The sequence below is a fragment of the Dendroctonus ponderosae genome, unplaced genomic scaffold (assembly GCF_020466585.1).
Source record: "Dendroctonus ponderosae isolate FM_Combo_2020 unplaced genomic scaffold, Dpon_F_20191213v2 Dpon_F_20191213_1, whole genome shotgun sequence".
In the NCBI taxonomy this organism is placed as follows: Eukaryota; Metazoa; Arthropoda; class Insecta; order Coleoptera; family Curculionidae; genus Dendroctonus; species Dendroctonus ponderosae.
In genome coordinates this window covers 62,686,403-62,700,216 of record NW_026017110.1, presented here as the reverse complement: position 1 = coordinate 62,700,216, position 13,814 = coordinate 62,686,403, and the positions used below count along the sequence as shown (strand labels likewise).

Genomic DNA, 13,814 nt, shown 5'->3' with positions numbered 1-13,814 from the left:
TACCCAAGCTCTAAAATTTCTTTAAAAAACCTTTTTCAAATTATAGCTCACCTCCGTATTATATAGCTCAATGCTTTGAAAATCGCGTTTGGGACCTGATTTGGGCTTATTGGGAAGAAAAATACCATAAATAATTCTTTAAAAAATCTCTGATTTTCAGCGTTTTAGCGTGCTGTGTTGCCAGAGTGTCATTTGAGATCGGGTTGAGCCAAACGAAATAATGAATTAATTGTATCACAATGAATGAATGCACTGTTCATACAATGAATTGATTGTATCATACAATGAATTCATTGTGTCATGGGGTTAATGCGTTTGGGCATGTTTGGCAATTTTGTAGACAAAACTGAACATTGGTGCGTTTGGTAGTTGGAAAGTGTACTCTAGATTGTTTGCTACTTTTAAGTATCGGTTCAGAAATATAAAAAATGCGGTGTGCAGTCATTTCATTTGTATTAAAATTTACATATCATCCGCTGCACCACAAACCGCATCTTCCGTCGTAAATAATAGGAAAGTAACATTGGGTCATTGTTTGGACTTCCGTCTCTTGAATCGTAATGAACTATTTCTGCAAGGATACATTTTCAACTAACGCTATACTTTATTGCACAACTGGCAACTGTGCTAGTCTACAATATAAATACATGTTTGTTACTTTTAATTTTCAAGTCTAAAATCTGCTGCAAAGCATCTTGTAATTATAAGGAAGATTTATAAAAAAATAATTAAATGTGACAAAGACTAAATAAGCTATATTTAATCACATTTAGCAGACAGGAAGAAGCACGCCCGGCAGTGATTTCCACTGACGTCACGCAAAACGACGCAAGATCCTGCCTTGTATTCGTTGCATCATGTTTTCCAGCCATTTTTTATGCCAACTTTACTTATAAGGAATTTTTCCCCAAACCGTTGTCGTGACAGCACAAATATTATGATCGAGATTTAGATGCTGCCGCTAAAGATAATCTTTATGCTGTGCCATTGTCGAGATACAGCTACTCTTTACCCTTATCGGGACACCCTGTATTTCCGGCCACCCATATAAAAGTACACAATGAGAGGATATTTGAATGCAAATATTCCTATCTCTCCTGTTTTAGCAAACCTGCTGTTGATGTTTTTAACTTTATTATTTCTATGGAGTTTGGTCTAGAGACAGAGAGAGATAGAGATAGAGAGAATTCTTGCAGATACTTTAGCCGGACAAGAGACACAAAGAAAAAGCAAAACAAATGAAGACGAGTGCCATCTGACCGAGAGTTTGGAAAACTTTACCGACTGAGAGATCGTAACTAGTTAACTGGAGTTTTCCTCCCATGGTTTCCGTCTGAAGAAACTTCTATATTTGATTCATTTAAATTTATATGTGAAATGTGCGTAAATATAAAGTGGCGTGGACTTTAACGAAGTAAAATGGTGTCAGTACCGATGTCCAGAACGGTTTTGTGGTCAGTGAAATAAGGCAAAATGATGGCGTCAGTAACGGGGTTTACGAGCAAACAAAACAGTTTATTTCTGAAGTGATCAGGCATTTGACATCAGCAGGAGTTTCAACGTTATCCAAGGGAGAGACTATCTAAGTAATAAATGTGCTAATATCAGATAATATCTCTTTCCCTAGATGGAAAATAAATTCCATGATTTCTTTATTTACGTCAATTGTCAACTAGTATGGTGTTGACAGTTATAGTATTTGGAATTGTTTTCCTACAAAAAATAACATTTACTATTTATCCTCCAAGAGCGATGTAAACAATAGTAAACATCAGCGACTGTTCAATTAAATCGTCCTAATACTCATTTCCAAACACTTTGAAATCTGGTGAGAGGTTAGAGTAAACTGATATGGACTGCTGCCATAAGCCCCACATCAAGCCTACTTTTGTGACATAAATAGTACCCCGTCTCCAATACTGAGTTGAACATGATTTTTAGATAACTGAAGTTATTGTCCAGTGGAGATGGATCCAGGAATTCCTCATGTACCCATCACCACTTTAGCGGGAGTTGCTAGTCTTACAGACTGTAAGGCGGCTCTGCCTGCAGAATATAGTATTTTAAAAGGTTCGTCACATCACAATATTAATATTTTCGTTCGCATTAAATGTTTTCATTGTAATACATTGCTTTGATTTGTGCACTCCAACTCACTCAAGCCAACCTAATTCAGCATGTGCATTAGTGACGAGAGAAAAATCATTGAAATACGTATACTAAATAAGTATAAGGCAAGATAGTGAGCACATTATACGCTTAACCTTATTTGCATTACTAGTTTTACCAGAACTTCCCTTGCCGACACCCTCCCCACAAACGATAGGCAATAAATCACTGCTCTTTCACCCAAGAGTTGCTGAAGAAGCCCAAAATTTGTTGGGTCAGAAAAATGAAGTTCTCATACCTCAGTTGGTTGCCTCATTGGAAAAAACCTCTGCAGACCATATGTAAGTGTACTTAGCCTTTGTCACAAAGCACTTTTTCGCTATATCCCAACTTTGCTTCAGAGAAGTCAAAGACAATTATGCAGGGGCAGATAGTAAACTAGACCAACAAGACGGTATGCCAGATCTGTTAAAGGCAGTGCTTCAGGCAAATCCGGAAGTTTTTAGCGGCAAGGGTAAGTTTTAATTATGCTTGACTAAGTGTGGATAATCTCGAGAAACAGCTGGATGGTGATCTATAGTTAAGACATCATTCTGCTTATAGCATACCAACAACGGCTGTTACTGCAACAGAGGCAACTTCAGCAACAGCAATATTTACGTCAGCAGCAAGTATTGCAACAACAGGCTCACAGCTCGCAGCAAAGTGAGCCTTTGACGCCCAGGGTTTCCCAATCAGACTCAAACCAGAAATCAGCCGAGTTAGCCACTACTCAAGAGCACTATTTTAAGCCCAAGCTACCTGAAGCACAGAATCAAATAATGCAAGAAATCGTCCATGAGGTTCCCCAGCATGTTCCTCAAGTACCTTCCAGTGTTAGTAACATTCCTACATCGGTAATACAACATGCTGAGTCGCAAATTCTCGAAAAGCAACAAATTCAATTACAAAGTACTCAACATAAGTTGAGCAATAGTTTTGCTATGGAAGTGAAAGGGGTAAAATTTCCGCCGGTCACAAGTGCAAAAACTATTACCACATCTCCAGATTCTATAACGGGTGTTTTCCCCAATATGTCAACTCTTCCGTGTAGTATATCAACTGTTTCTGGTGGTTTTAATCACACTACAACTACCAGTGAACTGAGACAATTGAGAAGACCTATTAATAGAGGTAAGCACATTATATCATTAACGTTTTTAAAGAAGTCATGGCGAACTGTTTAGTTGCGCTTTTAGTATGTTATGCTTTGCTTTAGTGAATACAGTATATCTGTAAATTTTCTTTGTCCATTGGTAACATGCAACGTGTAGACTAATTATTATGTGTATCTGGCATGTGTACAGTCATTCGAATGGTTTGGTTTCATCCTAGTACTAACTAATATCCTGCTCAGGCGCTTTGCTTTCATAATGCATTTTTTTAAATTAATTTTGTTTTCTGAAAGAAGAAAAGCCAATAATAAAAAAAATATTTGTTTAATTTTCTATAAAGTGTAGTTGGTTGACAGGTTTTTATTATTTTCTTCCTCAAATCCACTAATATAGTGACATTTATTAAGGTCAACAACACCCCTCGACAGTTATCAGAGACTCTCCTTCATCTGAGGACCACCTAACCAATTTAGTAAATTTTCCAGACGATCATCAATCAGCACCAACCCTTTCAGATTACTCTAGTGAAATGGAAAAGTTAAAACTAGAGCAAAGTAATCTTGATATAAAACAAGTGGTTGTGGTTAAGCTCGATAGAATATCAGAGGAGGATCAGGTTTTAATGCAAAGAAGTTTGACAGAATTTGTACAAACTAAACCTCAGCTAGCCAAAGAACTAGGTATAGAACTGAAGAAAGGCAAGAATTACAAAGAGGATTCTGACTCTGAGAAAGAAGGAGAGCAGCCGACTAGGCGAAGAGTAAAACGGAAGTATAAAGAGAGTGACGACGAATTTGATCCAAATGAGGAACCTGATCCGACAGACACTTTCTCAGCGCTGATAGGAAAGAGACGAAGGGTTGCTAGTAAAGATGATGCAGAGCCTGAAGCTTTCGTTTTAAGCAAGCCTAAGTTGCGACGAGTTGAAAAGAAATTCGTCCCCGTATTACAGAAACTTCCTAGCGAAGAACTGATGGAAAGTAATACTTATGTGCGTTTCAACAAATCATTGGAACATGTATTGCGTTCTGGGGAGGACATAGATTTTGCAGAAATTGGTTAGTTTCCTTGGGAAAAATCTAGGATACATTCTTATCATATTGCTTTGGTTTCAGGGGCTGATGATATGATTCAAGACGAGCATTTGCTTAGTCGCTCAATCATGTCAGAATTGTGCACTGAAGCAGCTAAGCTCAAAGTTCTAGGAGCAATGGAAATGATCCCCACTGATAAACTGACAAGACTGCTCAGTATATTGGAACTAAATATACGAGGCGGTGATAGAATATCACCCATAACCGACGTAAGTTTCAAACGAACAACTTTAATGGAAACCCGAAATGTTACTTTGCATTTTAGGAAGACAATGAGAGTATTCGTCAGTACTGGCTAGAAACCACCATGGAAAGAGTAATGGGAGCTGCGAATGCTTGTTTAACAAGTTTGTACATAATGACTTCACCAAATATGTCAAAGAAAGTTTATCTGGAAGAAATTATCGATAGAGTGGTTCTATATATAAAATATCACTTGTCCAATACGATATTTCCCAGTTACGATTCCACCTATAAGCTGGATAATAAGAAAAAGGATGGCAGACGAAAGAAATCAACACCAATGTCCGGAAAAGGAATTAGCAATTTGTATACAAAAATTTCAGAGTTAGTAAATTTACTGTCCGAGCTTCTGAATATACAAATATTAACGGACACATCCGTTTTGCACGCATCTTCCATGGGTATTAGTCCATTTTTTGTCGAGAATGTCAGCGAACTGCAACTGGCATGTTTAAAATTAGTCACAACGGTTCGTTTTGATTATCATAATTTTCCGTCTAGTTTATTTTGCTTGCTTTCAGATATTTACTAAGTATGAGACTCATCGCAGGATTCTGCTGGATGATATTTTGGCTTCTATAGCTCGACTGCCAAGTACAAAGCGTAGTTTAAGAACTTACAGATTGAATAGTGAAGAGCATATTCAGATGCTTACTGCGTTGGTATTGCAACTTATTCAGTGTGTTGTCGCTCTGCCAGATAAACCCGCGGCAAATAAGATGGACAAGGAGAAACATGACAAGGACAAGCAGCAAAAGGTAATTGTACATAAATTGCACATAAATTGCACCTTTTTCTCTAATAATGGTTAATCATCTTAGGTGGATGATGATGTTTTGATTTGTAACAAATTTGAAAAGGCTACAACAACAGCAGCAATATTCTTAAACGTATTTTTAAGTAAATGCGGCAACAAGTCGGAGGAAATTGATTATAGACCACTATTTGAAAATTTTGTACAGGATTTATTGTGTACTGTGAATAAGCCTGAATGGCCTGCAACAGAACTTTTGCTTTGCATTCTCGGGAGGATGCTGGTGCAGAATTTCTCAAATAAAAGCACTGACATGTCACTGAGAGTAGCTAGTTTGGACTATTTGGGAGTTGTGGCTGCAAGACTTCGTAGAGATAGTGTACTGTCAAGGTGTAAATTGAATTCCATCGATCATATGATCAAAGACATCAAGCAAGAAGAAATGAAAGATAAAGACGAGTCGACTCAGAAGAAAAAGAAAGCTGAGATGAATAATGACGAGCGTAGCCAATTCTTGCAAAGAATCCTGTTGGATTTTTTAGCCGTTAATTCTCAGAATGACGAGTCGCTTAAATACGCTAGACATTTCTACATTGCATGGTGGTATAAGGATTTAGTCAACGAAAAAACTCAAATTGTTAGTGGTGAAAAAAAGGATGTTAACCGATCTTCAAAACGAAACGGAAAATCTAGTGACAGTGAAGAAGAGGAAGACGATGAAGAAGACCCAGAGCCTGTAGACACCGAGAAAGAAAACGCTGATAAATTCCGCATAATCGAAGAAAAGAAAAAAGTGCTATTAGGCAGAATAAAACCCTTTCAAGAATCAATTTCTTCCTCTTCTGGAAACAGAGTTCAAGTCTTCCAAACATATATTGACTACAATAGCGCTGAATTGATTGTCCAATTTCTAGCTTCCAAACGACACTTTTCACAAAGTTTCGACCAATATCTGAAAGCTATTTTGATGGTGCTGAAGGAAACTTCTATTGCAATCAGAACAAAAGCTATGAAGTGTCTCACCATGATCGTGGAAGCGGATCCTTCAGTTCTAGGAAGGCACGACATGCAAATGGGAGTCAATCAATCCATTTTAGATCAATCAACCTCTGTCCGCGAAGCAGCTGTCGACTTAATTGGAAAATTTGTACTCAGACGGCCCGAACTCATTCATAAATACTACGAAATTCTTTCACCACGCATATTAGATACAGGAGTGAGCGTAAGAAAACGAGTCATTAAGATACTGAAGGATATTTGCGTTGAATGTCCAGAATTTCCGAAGATACCAGAGATATGCGTAAAAATGATTCGTCGTATCAACGATGAGGAAGGAATCCGGAAGTTAGTTATGGAAGTTTTTCAAAATATGTGGTTCACTCCAACGAAACATGACGAGGCGTTACTTAGGAAAGTTTTCCATATTACTGATGTGGTGGCGTCATCCAAAGAGATTGGACTGGAATGGTTCGAACAGCTGCTCGTTAGTGTAAGTATTTTACTATACAATTATGTTTGAAATTATTATTTAAATGTGATTTTTTTTGCAGCTTTACAAGCCTAAGGAAGACAAAGACGACTCGACGAAAATTAATACAGAACCCCCTAAGGCTCTGCTTACCGCTTGCAGGCAAATTGTCGATTGTTTGGTAGAAAATATCTTACGGCTCGAGGAAAACAGTGCCCATAGTGGGGCCTCCGAGAGGCTCCTTGCTTGTGTAACTACCCTGCAGTCTTTTGCCAAAATCAGGCCTCAACTTCTCATCAAACATGCGAGCACGTTACAGCCTTACTTGGGCTTGAAATGCCACACTGATGGTGATACGAAGATTATTAGTTGTGTTGCTAGAATGCTGGAACTTGTAGTACCTTTGATGGAACATCCTAGCGATTCGTTTTTAGCTCAATTGGAAGAAGACGCTATGAAGCTCATCTTTCAGTACAACAGGCCAATAATTAGTAGTTGCCTAAGTTGTTTAGGATCCATCATTAACAAGGTAATTGTCGGACATTTTACGTATCCAGATACTATATTTCAGCAATTTCGTGTTTTGTAGGTTACTCATAATTTTAAGCTTATTCGGGACTGTTTCAAGAGATTTAACATGATGCTTCGAGAATTTCGCATGAATCTAGAAACATACAATTTAGATTTTCAAAAGAATATGAGAAACCGATTTCAGCTCAGAAGAGCTCTATTTGTTGTTGGGCTTCTACTCAGGCATTTCGATTTTACAAATCCCGAAGTTCTTGGCGACCTTCCTGTAAGCACACACATTTATTTACAGCTGCACTTAGTGATGGCAAATTACAATCCACATTGGCAATGTTTTTTTTTATAACTATTTCAGCCTGAAACGAAAGATCAAGTGTACTTAAACATGATGTATTTTATCCAACAAAATGATGTGGATATTCAAGTCAATACACTTAAAGCAATTGGAAACATTTGTATACGGCATCACGAATTTATGTTGGAACCGGAATTAAAAGAATTTTATCACCGACAGTTAAGCGTTGAAGATGCTCCTTTACAAATGAAAATCGACGTTCTTCTTAACGTCGAGAGCTATCTAATTGAAGAAGAAAATCGAATGATTCAGCAAGATTTGGAATGTAAGTTTGCTTGTCTACTCGTTTTCCCTACTAGTAATAATTATTGTGATTTAATAGGGTCTAAGCGATCGAAAGAAGAAAATCTGAAAGAAATGAATGATGTCTCGTCTGGAATGGCTAGTACTGTTATTCAGCAATATTTGCAGGAAGTAATGAAATGCTACTTGCATCAAAATTTACCGGTTCGACAGCCAGCTTTGAAAGTTATCCAGTTGGTTTGCAATCAAGGCTTGGTCCATCCAGCCCAATTCATTCCTTCGCTGATTTGTATGAGTACGGATCCGGAAAAATCTATATCTCACAGTGCGGACAAGATGCTGTCTGAAATAGAGAAGAAATATCCGGGTTTTGTTCATTCACAAGCTTCTATAGGAATTGACTTATCACATCGACTTCAGAAAATAATACACAGTGATTCAATAGTTAGAGGATATGCCGTTAAGGAAAAAGGGGAATATCCAACTGCCTTAAATGGCTATTTATACTCTTTACTGAGAAACTCCAGACAACAAAGACGTGCCTTAATTCTAAAAGTTATTAAGCATTTTGATGAACAAGCTGTAAGTTTATTTGATTGATTAATATATTTTCTAACCGGTGTGAATTGTAGCGATCAAGTTTATCTTACATGTTGTACCTGGCGGACAATTTAGCGTATTTTCCTTATCAAGTGCAAGACGAAGCTCTCTTTATAGTTCACCACATTGAGTTACTGGTCTCGAATTCGGGTACAAACTTGCTTCAGTCGTTTAGAGAGGTATGTTATGGTTAGAATTATCTTCGAATTTTAAAGTACATGCAAGTCTGCAGCATTTCAATGTTAAGAAATTTCTTCTTCAGGGTTTGATATCAGATGCTCAGAGTAAAATGATGGAAACCGACAATGGGGAGCTAATGAGCAATGTTGTTTCCGCATTGGATGAAGATGATGATGAGGAAGCATTGGCTGCCCGTGTCCCAGAAAATGTTTGCCATTTACAAGCCTGCTTGACGGCTGCCCAAGGATGTCTTTTGCTTCTCATGCTGAAGCAGCATATTAAAGATGTTTATGGACTAAGCGATGGGTAATTAAAGCATCGATGACTCTCTACCAACAAAACGCTAGCAATTAAAACTTTTTCAGAAAAATTCAATTATATTCTCCTTCCGAAGCAGTTAAAGTGTATGAAAAGACTATTTCGCGTAGATCTAATGCTCTTTTTAATCCCAAAACAACTCTGCAAAAGTTAAAAGAGGGTGCACCACCGGATTACCTTGATGAGAATGGCCAACGCGATCTAATTCGGCAGTACTTGGATGTGAGTTCATTTATTAACTTCAACATTTTGTGGGTTGTAATTTGGAGCAAATGTTTCAGTTTAAACATTTAATGTTACAACTGGATCCCGACGATGCCGAAGAAGATGAGAACAGTAGGGCTTTGAACAATTTAGGAGGAACTTTGAATCCTGCTTTGAATCCTAATGCTCCAGCTGCCATACTGACTGAAGCGGATCAAGTGGTACTCCAGAACTACAAGGTAAGATGTTATATAATAATAATAATAATAATAAAGGACTTGGTATTGGTATTAACTTAGCCAACATCCATAATACCACAAAAACTGAAATAGTTTGTAATATGGAAAGACGAGGTTTGGTGAAGTCTGTTCAACTAACCTAAACTAAAACTAAATACTGAAAAGAAACCAAAATTAAAAAAACTTTGAACATGGCTGCGTCTGTCTGCATTGCAAAAAACCCACCGTATAAAACCTAAGAAAAAGTACTGAGTGAGTAGGGAAACGCTAATAGGGTAAAATCTAAATCTAAAGCTAGCAGAGAATGATTTGGGAATTAGGCGTTTGAATTGAACTGGAGATATCGCTATAATGCTACCAGAAATTCTGTTAAAGTACCCTGCTATTCGGTATGAAAAAGACCGCTCGAACAAGGCAGTGGTATGTGATGGCGTCGTTCATTTTCCCTTAAATTTAACATTTATGTTATGGACATGAGTTCCAAATCGAATTTTATTGTACAAGTATCAAGACTCTGGGATTGATTGCTATAAAAAAAATATAATTTAGGGTGAATTGTGTTTACACCACTTGTATGTTTCCGAGTATATCAGAAATAATTTCGCTTGTGATTCGTAAAAAAATTGCAAGTCCACATTTTATGGTGCACGTAAAATTCGAAATTAATGGCTTCTGATTTGCATCTAAGGATCACTCACCTCCTAAAGTTCCGAAAATGGTAATATCGCACAGGCGATTCGACGGTGAGACGAAGCGAACGCCTCGAAGTCACCGATCATCTGAAAAGGCGAGAAAAGTGCGACACAAAAAGAAGCGAAGAAAAATCATGAGTGATAGTGAAAGTGACGAAAACGATTTCAGTGATCCCGACTTTTTGGTGTAATAGTTTTAAGCTTGAACCGATCGTTATCCATAATGTACAGTGATTTTTTTAATCGAATTCTGTCGATGAAATGTGTGACTTAACGTGTTGTACAAGACATTTGTCAAGGTCAGTGTAATATTTCAGTTTGAATTGGAATTGCTCCCAGAGATCGTAACTCACATCCGTATTATAAATATGATAGAGATTATATAGAATGTGAACCTCTCTGTGACCGTTTTGTACAGTTTTTTATGAATTTTTTATATTGATTCAGTCAGATTAGGTAACTTGTTCTGGTCCACAAAAATATATCTAGTCATATTCACTGGCAATGAGATTCCCTTTGCATCATCTCAGATGTCCACATTCTTTGGTTGATAATTGTTACTTTTGTTTAGAAAATTGAATTTGAAATTGAACTAGAGTCATATTCCAAAACATGTGCATCACAATGGGCATATTAAATAAGATGAAACATGCAATTAATAATAACTCTGTCTTAATTATCTAATTGGGTGAATTCAACAACGAAATTTTAAAAAATGAGGAAAAGTGAACTTAGAAATCACTTATTTCTATATTTTAAAATAACTGCTTAGGACTTTTAGTTTTATTTAATTTGTGGCTATGGTAGGAAAATATAAAAATCGTTCAAATTGAGGGACCGCTGCGTGTTATAGTCAGGTGGAAATTCTGTTCCTACTGGGTGTATTTTTGTGGAAAGTAAATATTTTGCGTTATTTTATGTATCTACCCTTTCACCGCTAAGTGGCTCGAAGCTTTAAAGGAGAGTATCTGGCTTTTATCAATATAATCAATCTCTAAAGCATTTTGATTGTTAGGTAAATATCGATATTTACCACCAGTAACCTGACCTGTGTCAGGTTATCATTGTCCCATTCGTAAAAAGTAGTTGAAAAAACGTTATGAAACTGCTATGTTGAAAAGTATTGTTGTAACTGATTTAAAATGAGCTTTGAAAATTTTACGTTCAACAAAAACTACTAAATAATTAATACTTTAAGAAATTATTCCCAATAGCACACAATATATGGGTTTTCTTAACCTTTTATTTTCCACTCTTAAGTAAAACTAATAATTATCCGCTTGAATGCGTAAAATAATTGCAATGGGAGCGTAAACAATAGTGTGATTTTAGCTGTTGCATGTACATATTCAGGGACTGTTTTTAGTTTTAGCAGACGAACCTGCCGTTGAACAATTTTTTAAATAATTTGTATGTTGACAAAGAATAACACAGCAAATGTTTATTTTTATATAGTTATACAATTAGATGATATGGCCAGATATTCCTTTTCATTGTCAGTTAGTAACCTGTTTCAAATTTTAGGCTGATAGTTCAATTTTTAAAGCTACGCGATAGAAAATTTTCATTCTAATTTAAGATAGTTTGGATAGACTCCATATTGTATTTATTGAGTATCAGAGAATTATTATTTAAGCAGCAATAAATTATTTATAAATGTAAGCTTTAACCAATTGTTCAATTCCTACCATTCATCAAATTATTTTACATACGTATTGGTTTGGCATGGGATCAAATTTAGTGTTTGTTCAATTTGTGAAATGTGGTGTTCCCTGCATCTTTTCTGTAAAAATTTGCGTGTTAATGGCCCAGAAGCAATGTTTTGTGTTTTTTTGTAGATTGGCTGCTATTATCAATGTAATAATCAGTTATGTATAAAGTCAGTATTATATTTTACCTAATGTGATAAATAATAAATCATTAAATTAGTTTGGACAATGTTTTTAAGCTGTCTAATTTAACAGTAGAAAAGAGTTCTGAACCGATACTACTGAAACGTATAATTCACAAGAAATGCGTATCGGTCCATTTCAAGTAAACGTTTGTACTTATTTGACCGTCTTGATTTGTAGCAGGTTATTCTACATTATTTATGATTATAACATTAGTTGTGAGCTGTTAGTGAACGCATAATATCTGCAACAACGTTGTTTGTTTGGACCATTTACAATAATTTTGTAAATTAGATTGATAGCCCTGTATATTTGGTCAAATAAACATCAGTTTTCACAAATTTCCATATGTGAAACTCCTAATTTGTATTTAAATAAATTTATATTTCTAAATCACTTTTATTACACTTTTCTGTTGTTCCAATTTCGAACATCATCGAATCATTCATAATTTTTTTCCTGCGCATGGAGTGAAATGGAATTGCGTTAGCGGACTGGTGTATGAATCTTTATTAGTATTATAGATAAGTACAAATAGTGTAATAATCTTTATTTCCTATAGGAAAAGGCTCCATCGACCCAATGGGTCTTTCTGCCCTTGACACATATGTGTCTTAGCTTAGCATTTTCTAAAATTAATTCCTATTCCTAACACTGGTATAACCTAATCAGTGATAAAAAAAAATTCCTGGCTTACAAAACAAACAGGTCTTAGTCGTTAGTTCAGTTGCGTATGTAGGTGTTCTAGTAAAAATCTGTTGGGGTACGAAAACGGGAATGTTTTGCCTGTCTTGTCAGGCAAAGGGGATTCAGTATGGTCCAGTTGTGGGGGTTGTTTGTCCATTTTGTGTGTAAGTGTGTTAGTCTTTCCGAAATTTTTGTCATGTTTGTGCGTTCGTATAGTAGTTGGTTGGAAGGGTTGTGCAGGGGGTTTTGGGGGTGTCTTATTCGTGTTATTAGTCTTAGTGCAATTTGTTCTGTTGTTTGTACGTATTGTTTTGTCCTTTCTGGTCCGTAGTCCAAGAGGGGTCTGCAGATCGCTTTGTATATTTTTGTCGCGGTATTGATACGAATTCTTTTGTCTTTGTATGTTAGTGATCGAAAGTGTTTTGTTCTTTTTATCGTTTCTGTTCTGATGTTTCGTGTGTGTTTAGTGAATTTGAGTTTGTGTAGTGTTTTTATTTTAGATAAAAAAGGTTATAAGTATATAAAACTTAAGCTTTTTTAAATGGGTTATAGTTATTTGGTAGGCCAACGAGTCTTAAGCTTTCAATCCACAACCTTTTCGCATCTTCTTTATTACTTGCTGCCTGCGAAGGAGTTTTAACAGCGCACTCCGCGTAGTATAATCCAGATTCGTTTGCGCATTTCTCATCTACTGAGCAGTAAATCGTAGTTTGGGCCCCTTGCTCAGGAGTTTTAACCGCCCAGCTGAACAGACTCCAAATAAACGATGCCACAGACCCATAAGTGGAACGCATATGGCGTCCTAGCTCAGTTCTTATTACTCCTGGGTGCAGGCTATAGGTTGTGACATTATCGATGTTTGCTTCTGGAAAAGTAGGTGGATTGTATTTTAATTTATCGCCGATGACATTAAGCCTGTGTCCCATGCATCCGTCTATACGATCGTACGCTGATACGAAAGTGTTTCTATTGGTTGGAGATCTGTCAATTCGTCCTCCGTTCGTAAGACGGCGGACGAATTGACAGATCTCCAACCAATAGAAACACTTTCGTA

The 13,814-nt window shown here is 36.5% G+C and overlaps 2 protein-coding genes across 2 annotated transcripts in view; one reads left to right on the top strand and one right to left on the bottom strand.

Moving 5' to 3' along the window:
• Positions 1-1,244: 1,244 nt before the first annotated feature.
• LOC109540993 (nipped-B-like protein A) lies at positions 1,245-12,110 on the top strand. The gene is made up of 18 exons (XM_019909616.2): positions 1,245-2,070; positions 2,282-2,450; positions 2,511-2,623; positions 2,713-3,282; positions 3,671-4,321; positions 4,379-4,566; positions 4,623-5,069; positions 5,122-5,358; positions 5,422-6,843; positions 6,905-7,351; positions 7,412-7,618; positions 7,706-7,970; positions 8,028-8,530; positions 8,581-8,727; positions 8,811-9,034; positions 9,094-9,268; positions 9,328-9,489; positions 10,178-12,110. The coding sequence occupies exons 1-18, from the start codon at positions 1,968-1,970 to the stop codon at positions 10,370-10,372; spliced, it is 6,225 nt and encodes a 2,074-aa protein (XP_019765175.2). The 5' UTR covers positions 1,245-1,967; the 3' UTR covers positions 10,373-12,110.
• Positions 12,111-12,565: 455 nt separating this feature from the next.
• LOC109540995 (retinol dehydrogenase 13) overlaps positions 12,566-13,814 on the bottom strand; it is a gene marked incomplete in the record, with an annotated part of 2,117 nt that continues 868 nt past the window's right edge. The window contains 1 exon segment of the mRNA XM_048660580.1: positions 12,566-13,625. Within this exon segment, the coding sequence (XP_048516537.1) occupies positions 13,288-13,625 (338 nt within the window).